Source organism: Euphorbia lathyris, chromosome 3, assembly GCF_963576675.1.
Source record: "Euphorbia lathyris chromosome 3, ddEupLath1.1, whole genome shotgun sequence".
NCBI classification, from domain to species: domain Eukaryota; kingdom Viridiplantae; phylum Streptophyta; class Magnoliopsida; order Malpighiales; family Euphorbiaceae; genus Euphorbia; species Euphorbia lathyris.
The window spans coordinates 5800320-5817024 of record NC_088912.1 but is presented as its reverse complement, the minus strand read 5'-3'; the positions used below and the strand labels follow the sequence as shown (position 1 = coordinate 5817024).

General features: G+C 32.3%; 1 protein-coding gene across 5 annotated transcripts; it reads left to right on the top strand.

Moving 5' to 3' along the window:
- Window positions 1-1764: 1764 nt before the first annotated feature.
- Window positions 1765-10840, top strand: LOC136223687 (transcription factor VOZ1-like). Of its 5 annotated transcripts, XM_066011815.1 has the most exons (12): window positions 1765-2150; window positions 2695-2889; window positions 3591-3626; window positions 3798-3971; window positions 5712-6194; window positions 6879-7037; window positions 7992-8069; window positions 8494-8741; window positions 8844-8933; window positions 9036-9299; window positions 9463-9586; window positions 10321-10840. In XM_066011815.1, the coding sequence occupies exons 10-12, from the start codon at window positions 9075-9077 to the stop codon at window positions 10329-10331; spliced, it is 360 nt and encodes a 119-aa protein (XP_065867887.1). In that variant the 5' UTR covers window positions 1765-2150; window positions 2695-2889; window positions 3591-3626; window positions 3798-3971; window positions 5712-6194; window positions 6879-7037; window positions 7992-8069; window positions 8494-8741; window positions 8844-8933; window positions 9036-9074; the 3' UTR covers window positions 10332-10840. The 5 variants fall into 5 exon arrangements, with proteins under 5 accessions (XP_065867887.1, XP_065867885.1, XP_065867883.1 ...); XM_066011813.1 differs by having other exon boundaries at window positions 5712-6060; window positions 9463-10840; XM_066011811.1 differs by having other exon boundaries at window positions 9463-10840.
- Window positions 10841-16705: the final 5865 nt, after the last annotated feature.

The following is a 16705-nucleotide window of genomic DNA, read 5'->3' as shown; positions in this document are numbered from 1 at the left end:
ACTTTTACTAAGTATAGCTTGGTTAACAATTCACAGAGAATAGAAATTATTCAGAAAATAATTTTTTCAAAGTTTCTGAATTTAATAATTCCATTTTGTGTAAATAGAACTTGAAAAAAGATACGACTGTTTATGGACAGACACGACTATTCACGAATGAACATTCAGAAAGGAATGTGTTTGTTGGTATTTAATTAATTATATACTTTTAATCATTTTGTAAAATAATTGAATGGGAAGATTTTGTGTTCAACATTAGTACTTGGGGGGAGTTGCTAGGGATGTTGTGTGTTCATCAATACTATACATAGTAACTGATTAATTATACAATTTCCAAGATTTAATTATACTCTTAATCTATCAAGAAATAAGGAACATGATGAGAAAGAACCATGAATCAAAGCCATATCAAAATGTGAATCATAATAATAGATAAATAATAATAATTTTGAATACATACTACATGGATGGAAAAGATTATTATAAATCTAAACATTATTGAGAGACATAATACTGTAGAAAAGGGAGCAACAACATTTAAAAATTGAGAGACGGTGGCGGTGGCGGTGTATTAATAATAGGAGAATGTGAAGGAACTGGTCCTTTTGGTAGCATCCTGAAGCGAAACTTACGCGATTTGTGAATAGGAGGAGATTGTCTAGACGGACCTATTGAAACACTACACCATAGATTGCCTATCGCAACCAATTTTAAAAAATCGTTGCTGTAAGTCGTGGCATTATCTTGCATTATCTAATTTATTTAATTTTATAATGTTTATGTAAGTCTTATGCAACGATTATATATGAATTGTTGCATTAGATTTATTTATAATTGTTCAATTTGAACTAAGGCAACAATAATATGACTTTTACGATATGTCGTTGCCTAATTTAACTTGATAATTGGATAAAGTAACGGTGTACCATGTAAAACTACTATTCCAACGTTGCATTTAATAAAAATACAATCATTATACCTTATTAATTCAATAAATTTAATTTCACAACATTTTAATTAAAGATTTTATATATAGTTTGTAAATAATTGAATTGATTGAAAATAATGTAAAATAGTGTAATAATTTTTTTTAGGTAGTCATAGCAAAAAATACTCCCTTCATTTTTTATTATATGACGTTTTAGCTTTTTAAATTTGTTTGTTCCTTTTTTATATGTCGTTTTGTATTATTAATGCACTTTCAGAAATATTTCTCAATTTTGCCCTTATTTACGATAAGAGAGATAAGTTTAGTATTAATGCAAATAATCCTAATTTTTTGAAGCAAAAATAATCTTAATTAAGCCATAAAAATTAAGAAGAGAGAATTTTTCCATAGAAAAGTTGAAATTGAGGACAGAGGTATTACGGATAAATTAGTTATTTTAATAGTGTAATTAATGTTGCATTGATCTTAATAAAAAACCTTAAACGACTTATAAAAAAGATAGGAGGGAGTAATAAAAAACAACTAAAAAAATACTAATTAATTAATATATTTAAGAATTTGATATAAAAATATTAAGAATTTGGTGTTTAGTAGTATATTAATAATTTATTCCAATTAATTAAGCAATAACCCACTAAAAAATCATACCAAATTAATATTTTCATTTCTCACCTTTAACTTTTTTCCCCAATTTTCACTTCCCCCCAATTTTGACTTACTATTTTCACTTTCCTCCAATTTTCACTTCCCTCCAATAATTTGGTACAATTTTTTATTTCCCACTTATTCAATTTCACTTTCTTAGTGATCCGTTCTTTCTCCCTCTCTCTCTCACTTCACTGGTAACCCTAAACGTTTCTCATTTCCTCACTGTCCACTCTTCCTCCCTTTCTCACTTCCTCACTTCCTCACCTTCTCACTTTCACTCTCACCGGCCCTTCTCTTCTCTCATTCACGATCTCAAATTCACTCTCACCGGCCGTAACCCCCTCTTGCGTTTTCCCTTTTCTTTCACTGTATGTGTTTTCGCACTATAACCTTCTTCCTGTCAAACCGATTAGGAATTTATAGGTTTCTCATCAGGCTCAATGGATTAGAGAATGAATCTCATTTCCTGCTTACCTAAAAATACACTATTAACAACAACGACAAAGACAAAGACAAAAGAAGCTCATTTCTTGCGCGCTGGTCTCCACGTCTGGTGCATTTCTATCTGTTTATCTGTTGCATTTCTTTTACTTGACTTAGGAGTTTAGGTTTGAATTCAAGAAAATTTAATTGGGAATCCATGAAAATTTATTGATGTTTTCTTCAAAGAGTACATTTACTTGTTTATTTTAGGTAATTATTGATTTCTGTTGTGCTCAAGTGATAATTCAATTAGGATGGGTATGTTGATCTAGTGGAGGCGGTACCAAAGCATGGCCTAAAACTTCAAGTTGTTATGCGGTTCTATCAATGTGAAGAGGATAAAAAGTTTTTTTGTGCTGCTGAAATTACACTTTGCATATACTGGTAGTCATTTACTGTCAGTCTTATTATGTGGAGAAAGTGTGCTCTCTGTTCAATCACAAAATTTTGATAGAAATGTATCATACTTTTCAACAAGGTGCTAATACATACTTAAACATATTGATATTTGATGTTGTCATATTTGGACCATGAATAGGAGTTTCTAGTCCTTGATTGGATATATAGGTGGGGCCTCATTTTATATTCTGACTAATATCTTCAATGAAATACAGTGAAAGAGGAGATGCAGCTCATGCTGGGACATGCCTTTCTAATGCTATAAGGGCAGCTCCTAATGATATTGCTCTAAGAGTTCTGCTTGCATTGCATTTTGTTAAGCTTGGAGATTTGCAAAGGGCTGCAGAGTCATATGAAAGAATATCATGATTTTTCCTGAAGATGTCGAGGCTTTAAAGATAGCTGCAAAGGTTTTTATTTTTTCGTTTATCTTAATTAGAGCTTTATTTGTTTTCCTATGCTTGCAAAATCAATTCACAATATTTTGTGGTCAAATCCTTTTCATTGCGATACTAATATAACTGTGGCATTCTGTTTTTGCCCTTATATGCTTTGTGTGGTCTGTATCTAACTCTTAGCATTGAATGCTGCAACCTATACAGCTGTATATGGCAGACAGACCTATATCTAGTATACTGATAAGAAACCAATATAGAGAAATAAAGATATGGGAATAAAATGGGATTCAATATGAAATATCACTAATAGCTTCAATAGAACAGTAACTGATCCTACAAAAAGTAAGAATAGTAAAGCAGTGGTTTTTCTGTTGTGAAAGCCAATTGGAGCTCTAATAAGTAAAGGAAAATGTTACTAGCCTTAAGGTCCAATGAAGCTTTGACAGGATGCTAATGTTCTGTTCATTTTTCGATTTCCTTGTGCAAGATAAACTTTCATCATTATGTAGGGTGGATGTTATGGTATTAAAATGAAATATCTAACTTTGCTCTTCAAAGAGACCTCTAACTAGGTGGAGGATAATAATTAGTATTGGTACTCTCTTGGCATTGTACTTTCTTGTTGGTTTCAATATTATCAACTATTATTGCTATATGTTAATTCACTACAAGTCTACAATCATATTGAGTTGTTTTGATGAAATTAACTGCAGGCACACCTCTGCCATTTGTGGAAAAGCCTCTTCAAGGTATATTTTTCGTGTTTGGGCGCTGTTCAACATTTGTAGGATTCTTTGCTTTCACATGTTCTTCAATTTGGTTGAATAATGAAAACCATGCCTCTAATTCTTCTTGTGATGCTTCTAATCCAATTTTCATACCAATACTCAAGGAGTTTCGTCCCCCTTGTCCTTCTCCAGAACTTACACGGGCAGACATTGTCTCATATGTGTTGAAAAAGCTAGGTGATCTTGAACAGAAGGTTGACATGCTATATGAAGCCTCTTCGGAGGCCTTGTGAGAAACAGGAGTTGCTAGATGCTGCTGTTTGTCAAGTTGATGCATTAGAAGCAGAGTTGATTACTACAAAAAAGGTGATTACTTCTCTATTTCATACCCTTCATTCATGCCTTCAATAAGTGGTGTGAGATCACTGGTTTATGTGTCTATCTGCTTATGCTTCTTCCCTTGCAGGCTTTGCATGAAGCTTTAATAAGACAAGAAGAGCTTCTTACATATATGGATAGACAATGCTCAACTGTTTAATTGATACTGTCTAATTTTAGGTTTTTATTCCATTAACTACCTCATGTTTTATTTCTAGGACAGGAAATGTGCACGTGCTTTGTTATAGTTAGATTTGCTTGCTTTGTTAGGCTTCATTAAGTTAGTTACTGTCATGGAACCATTTTAACCAAAAGCTCGAGCTTTTGGTTCAAACGGTTTCATGACATGGTATCAGAGCCTGTATGACCAAGTGGTCGAGGGTTCTCCATTTGTTGATTAAATTGTAGGACATGGTAATATGGGTCTGTGTTGTCACGCTTCAAACCCAAGTGAGCTTTCACGTGTGGAGGTGTGTCAGATATTAATATGGAGTGGACCTTGAACTATCATCTTGAGCTTTTAGTTCAAACGGTTCCTTGACATGAGGTTCAAACGGTTTCATGACAGTTACAATTGAATCTCTAGATGCAGTTTATAAAAAATCTGTAAGATATATGAATTTAGGAACCTTCTAATTTCTTTCAGTCTAGTTACTTGATGCAGTGTTCAGTTAGTAATTGTAGGATTTAAAGTTTCATGTTTTAGTCTAATCTCGCAGGAGTATTCTTTTGACGGAGAGAGAGTGTGGTTTTATGTAAGACATAAGTGGCTGTTGTGGAAGTCAGTATTTAAAGTGATATCATGCTTGAGAGAAGATGGAAACATATAAAAATTAGTTGATTTAGCCTGTGCCAATTAGGGTGATAATTTCTAACACGATAACACGTTTTAGAGAGATAATCTGATTGACACGATTATGATTTTTAGTGTCTTTATATCATATATAATCGTGCATAACACGATTATGACAACTCAGCCCGAAGTGCCATCTTTAGTGCTAACAACAAGTTTACTGCCCATTCTTATTACTCCGATCCCTCGTAGTACTTTTCTTGTTCCATTTTCCTGCTGCATCTTGCTAGGATTCTTTTCTTAGGAACCTTTGGACCTCTGTTATTGAGCATTCATACACACCATATCATGTATTCATCACATGCCTTCTTTTTCTTTTCAAAGCAAGTTTCTTTCTTTACCGAAGTGGGGTTTTATTAAGAGATACAAAAATTAGATTAGACCTTTGTAAGGTGAAGGTGTTGTGTTCTTGGAGCCATATCGTCAGCACCATTCATCTTTGTCTTTTTCCATAAATGCTTGCTAAATACGCAGAGTAGTTGAACTTGCAGTATTAGTGATTCAAGTGCCCACAACGCTACATTGGTATATCTCTGCATTGTTAGTGATGTGTGAAAACATGCATACAGAAGATCTCAGGAAGCATGTAATAAATAAGAAGGTTATTGTGTTGAGTTAAATATCCGGGCACAAAAAAATCTGGTTTGTGTTTGCAGACTTCTGGAGTTTTAATTATACTGACTTCTTGGTTAGTTTCTCTTTAATAGTCAGTAGACTAGGAACAATGGCTCAAATATTGTGGATGGTGCTGATAAATTTTTCTTTTTGATGATCTCCTCTATTTGTGTCATTGCTTAGTCCCGTACTATCCTTTATCTGATTCAATTGCATTGATACGAACATTCATTTACAGTTTCTTTCTTGACTACTTGCAGTAAATCAGAATATGTGATATACAAACTGAAGGAGATGGGAAAGGTTTCAGAGAAAGACATTGTCCAGATATCGCAGAAATTTGATAGGATAGACACCGAAAACTGTGGAAAGATAACTCTTACTGATCTTATGGAAAAGCGGAATTGATAGCACAAAGTATGCTTGTTATAGTCTTCAAACATGATCCGATAGAATGACGGATTAAGGGCTCGTTAGAATGACGAGTCTTCTTATGATCGATCCAAAGAGAAGAAGTTCCAAGCTCTTGGGAACATGAACCATGGTCTATTTGTGTCGAAGAAGTGAAGTCATTTTGGCTACTACACAGAGAACATCAATGTGAAAAAGGTAAGTCATGCCATGCTACTGCTTCAAGAGAAATTGCTGAAAAGAAAGGATAGGGGTTTGGAAGCTGCCTGCCTGTAAATTGGTTGGAATAGTTGTTCTGAAAGGCCTTTTAACCAAAAGTGTATATACAAAAGGTGTTGTTCTTGCTATGCTTTCAATGCCATTATTCTTTCATATGAATTTTTTTATATTGAACTCCCCATGGGCTTTAAAAAAAATATATTCAAACTTAACTTGAGAAAAAAGGTTTTTTCTTGGCATTCTTACGCTTGGTACCCATCATTTTTGTCAGCATCTGGTTAAGTTCTGCTTCCTTTTGTTGACTCCATTCAGCTGCTTTATTAGGTAGTCTTCTCTCAACTGTCCATTCTGAATTGAGATGCTTCTTGTGTAGTTTGTATCATCAAATCATATAGCAGTCTAGAACTTCTAGATTTGTACATTTAGAAGAAGTTAGGAGAGTGAAAGAAAGAGCGCTTGCTTAAGCTATGGTTGTTCAACTCTTAATATTTCTTGCTGGTGCTAGATCTGTTAGATTCCCTCCATTTTTGGACGGTTTCAATTTATTTGTTTTTTTTTCTCTTTTGATTTTAAGTTTCTTCTTACTAACATGCATGTCTTGTTCTTGAACATGTCAGTAAAATTATGTTGTGAACCTCAATTTTTCATGAAAAACTTATAAATTTTGCAATTAATTGGGATTTCCTTAAGGTGTGTTGTCCATTTTTATTGTATCTTTTTTAGGGGCAGCTTATTGTGGATCCTGAGCCACCACAACCTCAATGTTTAATATTTCTTCTTTGTTTGATGTTAAGCAGGCTGCCTTCGGATTTCTTGTGTTGTATGTTTCTCCTTTAGATGGTTCTTCTTTAGCATTTATGACTGGCTCCCGTGGAAAAGAAGATCTGGAGTTGAATTTATTCATATACATTATTGATAGTGCACTCAGTGCAGTTGCTGCTGAAACAAATCCTCAGGTACAATTATTTTGGCTAGGCTTGGTATCATAAATTCATGTAACCTAATCAATGAATTATGAGATTTCATGTCATAGCTCATGGGTTTATATATACGGCTTTCCTTTACCTGTTTATAAGCATTAGAAAGATTTATAGAGCTTTCTGAAATTTAGTATAGGGTGCTCACGTACCACCATACATATCACAGTTAGAAGGTCTGGTCAGGTGGCTATTGAAGTGGAAGACTATGCACGAACTTATTAATAACTCTTAACATTAAACCAAATGTTATTGCTCGAACTTGTTCATATCTGAGTTATGAAAATATTTTACTACATACAATCCCTTGAAGCAAGATGATCTTGAACAGAGGACTGGAGTTCAAATTCTCTATAGGGCAGTCATGTTGAAATTTCTACTAGTCATAATTTTTCAAATGGAGAGGTCCACCGTAATTATTTCATTGTATGCATTTCTAAATTCCTTTCTCTTTTAGGTATTATTAATTCCATCTATTAAAGTATAAGTATTATATTGTTATAGGTGGAATAAGTTCATATAGTCAAAGGAAATAATGGTAAAAGATGAGAATAAAAAATGATTATAAGTGTAAATGATTTTATAATTTCAAGCATAGAGTGAGACAAATAAAAAATATATGGACAAATGAAGCAGAACACATAACATAGTGTCCAATTAAACTGAAAAAAACTAAAAGTGAAAGACCATATTATATATGATAGGTTTTATAATATTTATAAAAGATATAACAATATAATTTTAATTATATAGTTTTGGGGATTTTTTGGGGATCTCCACGAGTTATTTTGATTGCACATACTTTTATTACAATTAAGCGATCATCTAACTTGGAAATTCCATCTCCCACGTTCATTTACATTTTTAATTTTGTAGCAACTTATGTAGCTTGCCTTGAGTTAATTCTTCATACTTTGTATTTAAAATCTGCAGGCTGTTGAAGGGGCCAGGATATCAAGTGCTCTAGGGATCATTGGTGTGTGGATTTGATGCCTAGCCGATTTGAAGAAGGTAAGATAAATTTGTATTAAACTATAGCTATAAGAATACTTGTTTTTTTTTTTTTTTAAGATATTGAAGAAGGTAAGATAAATTTGTATTAAACTATAGCTATAAGAATACTTGGTTTTTTTAAGATATTTATTCCCACTGCGTTTAATTGATGATGGTTCAAATTCTTTTTGGTCTGATAGAGTAGAAAATTGGTGTTATTGAGTTTCTTAATCCAAAAGATTATGAAAAGCCTGTTTTTTTGCTTAACTGATTATAGTCTTGCTTTAATCTTGGCATTTGACATGTTTTATTTTCAATCCATGAAAGGAGAATGAGGTCACCATGCGCTATGATTTTATAGAAAATAGTGACAGGTTTTACTTATTTCATATTCAGTACTTCGTTATTTGTTGTTGATCATACTTTGTTTTACATGGATTAGGATAAGTCAGATCAGAGTTTAACTATAGGTCTCTACAAGGCCAAGAATCTACCAGATCGTACTTTGCAAACACATACTGGAAAGCACAATAGCAGTGCAAGTTGTAAGGCCAAATGAGGTGGAAGAGAAGAGGAGGGAACTTCCAATTGTCATGATGGAGCAGGAGATAAATGGAAGCAATATACGACAATCCCATTAATATTATTTGTGGAGAAACTGGGTGTGGCAAGACCACTCAAGTTCCTCAGGTGGATTTATCTGATGCTATCTTTTCACTAACATTTTGTGCGATTCAATCTGCAAGTTTGTACAAGGATTGTCCTAATTTCATTATTGGTGAAATCTTTCAGTTCCTTTAAGAAGCAGGCTTTGGTTCAAAGCAGTGTGCTCCTAGAGGTGGTGTTATTGGAGTTACTCAACCACGACGTGTGCTCCTAGAGGTGGTGAAATCTTTCAGTTCCTTATTATTGGCATTTTAAATGGAATTTTGTTGCCCTTTTTCTCGATCCTTTGTTTATTGGAACTTCTTTGTCTTTCAGCAGGGTTATAAAGGGAGTGAAAGGAAGTTGTTTTTGGCTAAAATGGGGAAGGGTTCAAAGATCAATTGCAAGTCATCATCTCATAAGCTCTTCAAGGATAAGGCCAAGAACCGCGTGGATGATCTTCAAGGAATGTTCGTGGATCTGCAGTTTGCTAGGAAAGAGAGCGGCAGTATTGATGCGGCTGTCCTTGAGGAGCAAGTTCAGATGCTTCGGGAATGGAAATCAGAGCTCAACGAGCCCTCTCTAGCTTCTTCTTTGCAACAAGTTAGCATTGAATATTTTAATCCCATTTTGAGCACATGTATATTACTGTATCTTTATGTTTGTATGTGTACAAATATTCATCTTCTAATTAGAATGCTTTGTTTTGTGATCCTTTAAAATATTACTTGTCCTAATTGTGAACTTGGTCTTTCTGGGATTATAGGGAGCAAGCCTAGGCTCGTCCTCGTTTGATATATGTAGGTTGTTGCAGCTTTGTGAGGAGGAAGATGATGCAACTAGTGCATTAGCTGCGCCAAAGCCTGAGCCTAATGATCAAAGCTTGCAAGGTGGGAATAATATGGTTTTTCATAGTGAAATGTAATTCCCTGTTATTTTTTTTAGAATACATAGTTGTAGTTAATTGAAAAATAAAATAGATATTAAGAGTGAAATAAATGGAATTGATAGTGCTGAAAATAAGAATGAGAAACGTCGAGTTGTAGTTATGGGTTTATGATTCTAGAACAAAACATAAAATGAGGGTGGTGGCATAATAATGAGGAATGGGGTAATGGTTGCAGAAAGAGATTAGATTTTGATGGATTCAAAGCAGTCAATAGAGCACTACTACTTGGAACTCTTTTTCTTTTTTCTTTTTTTCTTTTTAATATTCGAAGTTGCTTACTTAAGCCACCAAATCAGTAATGCAAAATCATATATTTGCTACTTTATGAGGCATGTAAACAACTATATCTTTTTTAGACCTGATAGCCTTAAGGACCAAAAACTTCTAAAGTTTATGGTAGAAATTGAATCCATATGAAAACTGAGATGCTTCTCTAACTGTTTGTACTTTATTTAAATCAGAATTTTTTTGTTGTTTTCTTGTTCCCATGATATTTGTTGGTTGTTTTCTTGTGCCCATGATATTTGTTGGCTATCTTCTTTATGGTAGAAATTGAATCCATATAAGAACTCAGATGCTTCTCTAACTGTCTGCACTTTATTTAAATCAAATTTTTTTTGTTGTTTTCTTGTTCCCATGATACTTGCTGTTTGTTTTCATGTTTTAATTCTACAGTCAAGGATTGAAGAGTTGTCGTCTGCTGGGGAAAACATTGAGCAGATTGAAGAAATACTCGGAGGCTCGTCATCTCATGGTCGTGAATATCTAGTTGGTAGGATAGACCTCGTGAAGAAAACAAAAGGTTATAGGAGCGCCGAATCTTCAACTTCTACGAGTAAGAGCCCGTTGTCTAAAGATGCAAAAGAGCAATTCAAAAGGAAATCAGAGAGGAAATCGAGACGAAGTGAAGAATGAAATTAGAGAGGAAGTGAAGAATGAACTATCCGCTCACCTTGAATTTCTTGTACAGAAGTTGAGCCTTATGAACCCATCACTCAATCTAAATTTGGATGGTATTCTTCCTATAGTTCCTTCCAATGAACACCACGATTGATTTATTTAAGCTTGTGATGATACTTTAGGATTTGGAATTTTATTATTTAGGTACTCTTGGATGTTGTTGATATTTAGGTACCTTTGGATTTTGTTGCTTCTGGATGTTTATTTGAACAAGAGTTGCCATTTGGATTATAAATATCATCGTTGCCTTTTTGTTTCAAAATATTATTGCCTTTATTTTAAAAACATCTTTGCTTTCTACTTTAAACATCGTTGCACTTGCAAACAAAACATTGTTGCACATGTAAACAAAACATCGTTGCCTTATTTTCTAAAAATCGTTGCAACTGTAAAAGAAAATTGTTGCCATAACGTTTCCAACCATTACTTTTGCCAAAAAAAATATTTTGCTTTAGCTAACCAAAAACTGTTGATTAAAAAATATTTGTTGCCTTTGTCGACTAAAATCGTTGCATTAAATAGTTATAGGTGTTGCTTATGGACTTGAAATAGTGTTGCCGATAGATTTAACCATTGCCTTTAGTTTGAAATAGCGTTGCCTTATCTTAGTAATGGCAACGGCTAATAAATGTAAACGCGTTGCTTTAGGGTTCATATTTCGTTGCCTTTAGGTGTATCCTTCAACTGTTGCACTTGCTGGAAAAAGCAACGACATCGCCATTGTTGCATTAGAGAATATTTTCGTTACCTTTGAGAGAAAAAAACCGTGAATTAACCAACGAAAATAAATGGACCAAAATCGTTGCCTTAGCCCATTTTTGGCCATAATGCAACCATTTTTGGTGCCTAACGTAATGAATCAACATTTCTATGGTGTAGTGAAAGAACTGGTCCAAAACTCAATTGTGTGCTTGATGGAGGAACACGCGGATTTGGACCGGATGGAGGTGTTTTGTGGACAGTAATTCCCTCATAGAAACAAATACGGAAAATGCTCAGCAAAACCAACACTAATTCATTTCTGTTAATCATTGCCATTTCTTTAATTCTCTCTTAATATTTCAATTTGTTATTTCTAAACTTGTTTGATGAACCCGTTTATATATGCATAGGTATGCCCCTACAATTGGAAACAAAATATTCTTATTTATGATGTATCTAATATAGGGTAAATTCATATAATTAATTTTTATTAACAGAATATTCAAAATTAAATGCATATATTTTATTTCCATTAATAAAATATTCAAAATTTCATTTGTTATATTCAAATAACTTAGACATAGATTACCACTGATTTTGGTAAAAAAAATTTGTTATAATAATTTAGTTTTGTCTTAATACGTTTTAGTCCCCTTTACTTATTCAAAAAAATCAACCCTCACTATATTTGAAAAAGTTATATCCATTTATTAAAATTACTTAAAATGATGAATTGATTACTGAAAAGTACCTATTAACCCTTTATTTTTCTTAAAATGATATATTAGCTCGTTGAATTTATTTAAAGTGTACATATTTCAACCTTTTCAAAATCACTACTTATTAGGCCACATGAATTGTAGGGAGTTAATAGGTTACCTTTACCTAAACTTTTTGTAACAAAAAAAATTAAACAAGTTCATGAAATAAATTAAACATTTTAAAATATATGGAGCAATTGACGTTTTTGAACAAGTATATAGACTCATATGTATTAATCCTCTAGTTTTTATTTCCTTTATTGGGTTGAGAACATGCATGCGATGTGGTTTCGGAATATTGTATTCACAATTCTAGAAGAGAAAATTTAGCTACCAGAAATATTAGGTTAACTGAACATGTGGTTTTGGTTTAGGATTAAAGAAAAATATTATTTCGATTTTCGGTTTCGGTTTCGAGTATAAAAAATAAAGAAATTGATTAAATGGTTTATATTTAGGGTAAAGTTCAAATAAACTCCTTGTGGTTTCACTAATTTTTAGATAAATGACTGTTGTTTACTTTTTGTCAAAACAAGAATTGAGGTTTCAAATTTGGATTAATGCTACTAAAACCATTTTTAACGACCTGAAAATGAAAATTTTCAAGAATTAAATTTTCGAAAATCATCTTTTTTGGAACTCTCTCTCTAAACACTAACTTTCTCTCTTTACCAAACATCATCTAAACAATCTCAAAATAAAAAAGTTGAAGAATTAAAGTTGCTTAGAATATTAGTAGTTCTGAAAATATGTCATTTTTGAAGTCGTATCAATCGAAAAAATCCCTATTTTGTTAAAGTTAAAAACCTCAATCCTCGTTTTGACAAAAAGTAAACCGCAGTACTTTATCTGAAAATTAGTGAAACCACAAGGGTTTTATTTGAACTTTACCCTTATATTTATAATTACATATTATATATTAATAAATAAGGATAAATCTCAAATTCGTCCAACAGCGAAACACTTAAGATGAGGTTAAATTCGACCAAGCTAAAAAATAAAAGCCATTATTAGATTATATAAAATCTTCTTTGGTCGGAGTATAAATACATCACATGTAATAATCGAAACAGTTTAAATCTTCATAACACACAATATGATTGCATACGACTAGAGATGGTTAATCAGTCTCCTATAATAAATTTTTCCTCCTCTAGTATACACTTAAGCATCTAGAGTCCGACTTTTAATACTAGGATTGCAATTACTTAATCAGACGAAGCTTGTGAGTACGGATTTGCGGTTCCTATGATATAGCTATATACCCTTTAAGAATAAAGCAACATTTGAGTCCAAAAGAGTCTGTGAACAATGAACATGTGAAGATCATTAAAAGACCGAACTGAACCTTGAAAGGTCTAAATGCCTAGTAAATTTCATTTGATTAGTGTTTGTGTAAGTTGTGGTTTCGCTAAGTTTGTTTATTTAAAGTTCCGGTGGTGGATGTCTGCCCCATCCTTCGGCTCATGGACCCTAATCTCGATGGCAGTGCCGTCTCCAGCATTTTGGAGGCCCTAGACGTATTGTGCATTTTTTTTCATATCTAAATCTAATACTATTTTAGAAATAATAAATATTAAATAGTAAAATCAATAAATTATTAACTACAATTCAAGTCATATAATAATAACATAAAGCTAAGGAATTATTATCTTCTTGCTTTTGTACATATAAAATCGAGTTTTCTTTTATATATTTAAAATAAAGTTTCTTCTCACCAGTAATGCGAGAAGCAAGCAGACAACAAAGTATTAATTTCTGGAAATTAATCTTGGACGGCTGAACTCGAACCTAATCGTAAGATTTTAGGGAAAAAAAGAGAAGAATTTATCTTCGAGATTAAAAATTAGTTGAGTCGCGTATTTATTATGAATTGCATGCTTAAATCACTATTTGGACATCGATTGATCCAAGAAATCTTGTCATTTTGATCTATCCAAAATTTTATCATTTGGTCACTGAACTATCACAATTGGTGAAATTTCAATCCAATTTGGATGGAAACTTAATAGAATTATTGACATATGATGATATTTTGATAACTGACTTGATAAATTTTAGTTTAGAGATTTGTTTTCTTGTTTTATCTCATTAATTATTTGGGTAAATCAACTTTAAAACGTACGACATATCCCATATGTTCAAATATCATCACATATCATAAGGAAACAATTTTATCAAGATTTCATCAAAATTAAGTAGAATTTCATCAATTTGAATAGTATATGGTCTAGATGTAACCAAATGATAAATTAGTGGAAAATATTAAAATTTAAAATAAATCAGAGTTTAAATAACATTTTATACCAAATTACAAATTGTAATTTATAAGTGCATTTTGTCTTGTAATTAAAAAAATAAAAAATTTAAAAATCACTACAATAACAAAATAATAGTTTATACATTGTTTCCAAATATGAAAAAAAGTTCAGAAAAAATCAGTATATGTGTTGTCAAAAGAACGAAAAAAAAATAAGAGAAAAAATGAACGAAAAAATGTTGATCCAAAGAATCATCAAAATTGAGTGAAATTTCATCAATTTAAATAGTTAATGGTCTAAATGTGATCAAATAATAAATTAGTGGTCAAATATTAAAATTTTAAATAAATCAGAGTCTACATAACATTTTGCGCCAAATTACAATTTATAAGTGAATTTCATCTTGTAATTTAAATAAAAAATTTAAAAATAACTACAATAAAGTAATAATTTATACATTCGTGTTGTCAAAGAAAGAAAGAAAAAAATAAGAGAAAATGTGAATAAAAAAAATGCTAATTCAAGGAATTGAACTATCACCCTTATAAACATCACCATTATGTCTTTAGCATTCAGCCTAACATCATCTTTTATTATATATTTAAATCTATATACCTTTTAACCATATTTTTTTTTAATAATTATCAAATTTAAAAAGAATTCCGATCAGAGGCCCCTGTAAGTCGGAGGTCCTAGGCGACCTCCCCCTAAAGCCGGCCCTGCTGGATGGCACCGCTTAGTCGGGGCTGTAGACCTTGCCTCTCACAGCCATTGACCCCAACCTAGGGGCCATCATAAGGCTGACTCTCTCCTCTAGGGTCCTCGGTTCCTTTTCAGGTTCCGATCAACCCAATTTAGGGGCTTCCATGCATGTTGAGGCCCCATGGCCATTGGTCCCAATTTTTGACCGAGTAAATTTTGTGAACATTCCTTAGCAGTAAAAATAAGCATTTTTTATGGGTAAAATGTAATTTATCAAATTTGCATTTAATTTATTGAAGGGAAATTTCATATATTTTGACGGTCTGAATGTCATAAAAAAATGTTACAAGTATCTGCCAAAAGACGTTAAAATAATTTTGTTATTAACTTGAATTGTATTAGTGACGCATTAAATACTTTAGACGTAATTGATATTTGGAAAGTTGGATGTCATAATTAAATAACAGTAAAACTAGCTTTTGCAAACTTTCAGTTATGTATAGCTAAAATTGATATTGTTTGGAAATATATGATTAAATTTAGATCATTTCATACAATATGCTAAATCTGCACTTTACCATGGGAAGATTTTATGTGTTCATCAATGCTAAACATAGTGACTGATTAATTATAAAATTTCTAGGAATCTAATTATACTCTTAATCTTTCGAGAAATAAGGAACCTGATGACGAAGATCCAAGAATAAAGCCATATCAAAATGCTAATAATAATAATAATACGATAAATATCAAATGTTTTGAATACATATTATTGGATGGAAACGATTATTGTCAAAATCTCAAAATTATTGAGAGACATAGTACTGTAAAAAATGGAGCAGCAACATTTAAAAATTGAGAGATGGTGGCGTCCTATTAATAATAGGAGAATGTGAAGGAACTGGTCCTTTTGGTAGCATCCCGAAGCTAAACTTACGTGATTTCTGAATCGGGGGAGGAGATTGTCTAGACGGGCCAGATGGAGGAACTGGTCCTTTCGGTAGTATTCCAAAACTCAATTATGTGGTTGATGGAGGCGGTGTATTAATAATCGGAGAATGTGATGGAACTGGTCCTTTTGGTAGCATCCGGAAGCTAAACTTACGCGATTTGTGAATAAGGGGAGATTGTCTAGACGGACCTGATGGAGGAACTGGTCCTCTCTGTAGTATTCCAAAACTCAATTGTATGTTTGATGGATTAACACATGGATTTGGACCCGATGGAGGTGTTTTCTCTATAATAATTCCCTCACTGAAACAGATAGTGAAAATCATCAACAAAACCACCACTAAACCATTTATGCTAATCCTTGTCATTTCTAATTCTCTGTTAATATTTCAAATCTTGTTTGGTGAGCCCCTTTATACATACATAGGCATGTCCCTTCAATTAGAAACAAAATCATCTCATTTATGGTACATATAATATATAGTAATTGCTTATATTTAATTTCCATTAACAGAATATTCAAAATCCTGTATATATAAATTTAATTCATATTCCATATTTGTTATATTCAAATAGATTACCACTGATTTGTTTAAATTTTATTTGTTTTCATCTATATCTATAATTTTCTAACTTACGAATAATTTTTTTATTTATAAAAAACGAAAAATACTTCATTTTTTACTTGTCATAGATTTTTATTTTTTATATATTTTGTTTGGC

Excerpts from the sequence above, each read along its gene's own strand:
- LOC136223687 (XM_066011813.1), top strand. The coding sequence starts at position 9,075 with ATGGGGAAGGGTTCAAAGATCAATTGCAAGTCATCATCTCATAAGCTC. Across the intron at positions 9,300-9,462 it reads TAGCTTCTTCTTTGCAACAA|GGAGCAAGCCTAGGCTCGTC; the intron begins GTTAGCATTGAA and ends CTGGGATTATAG.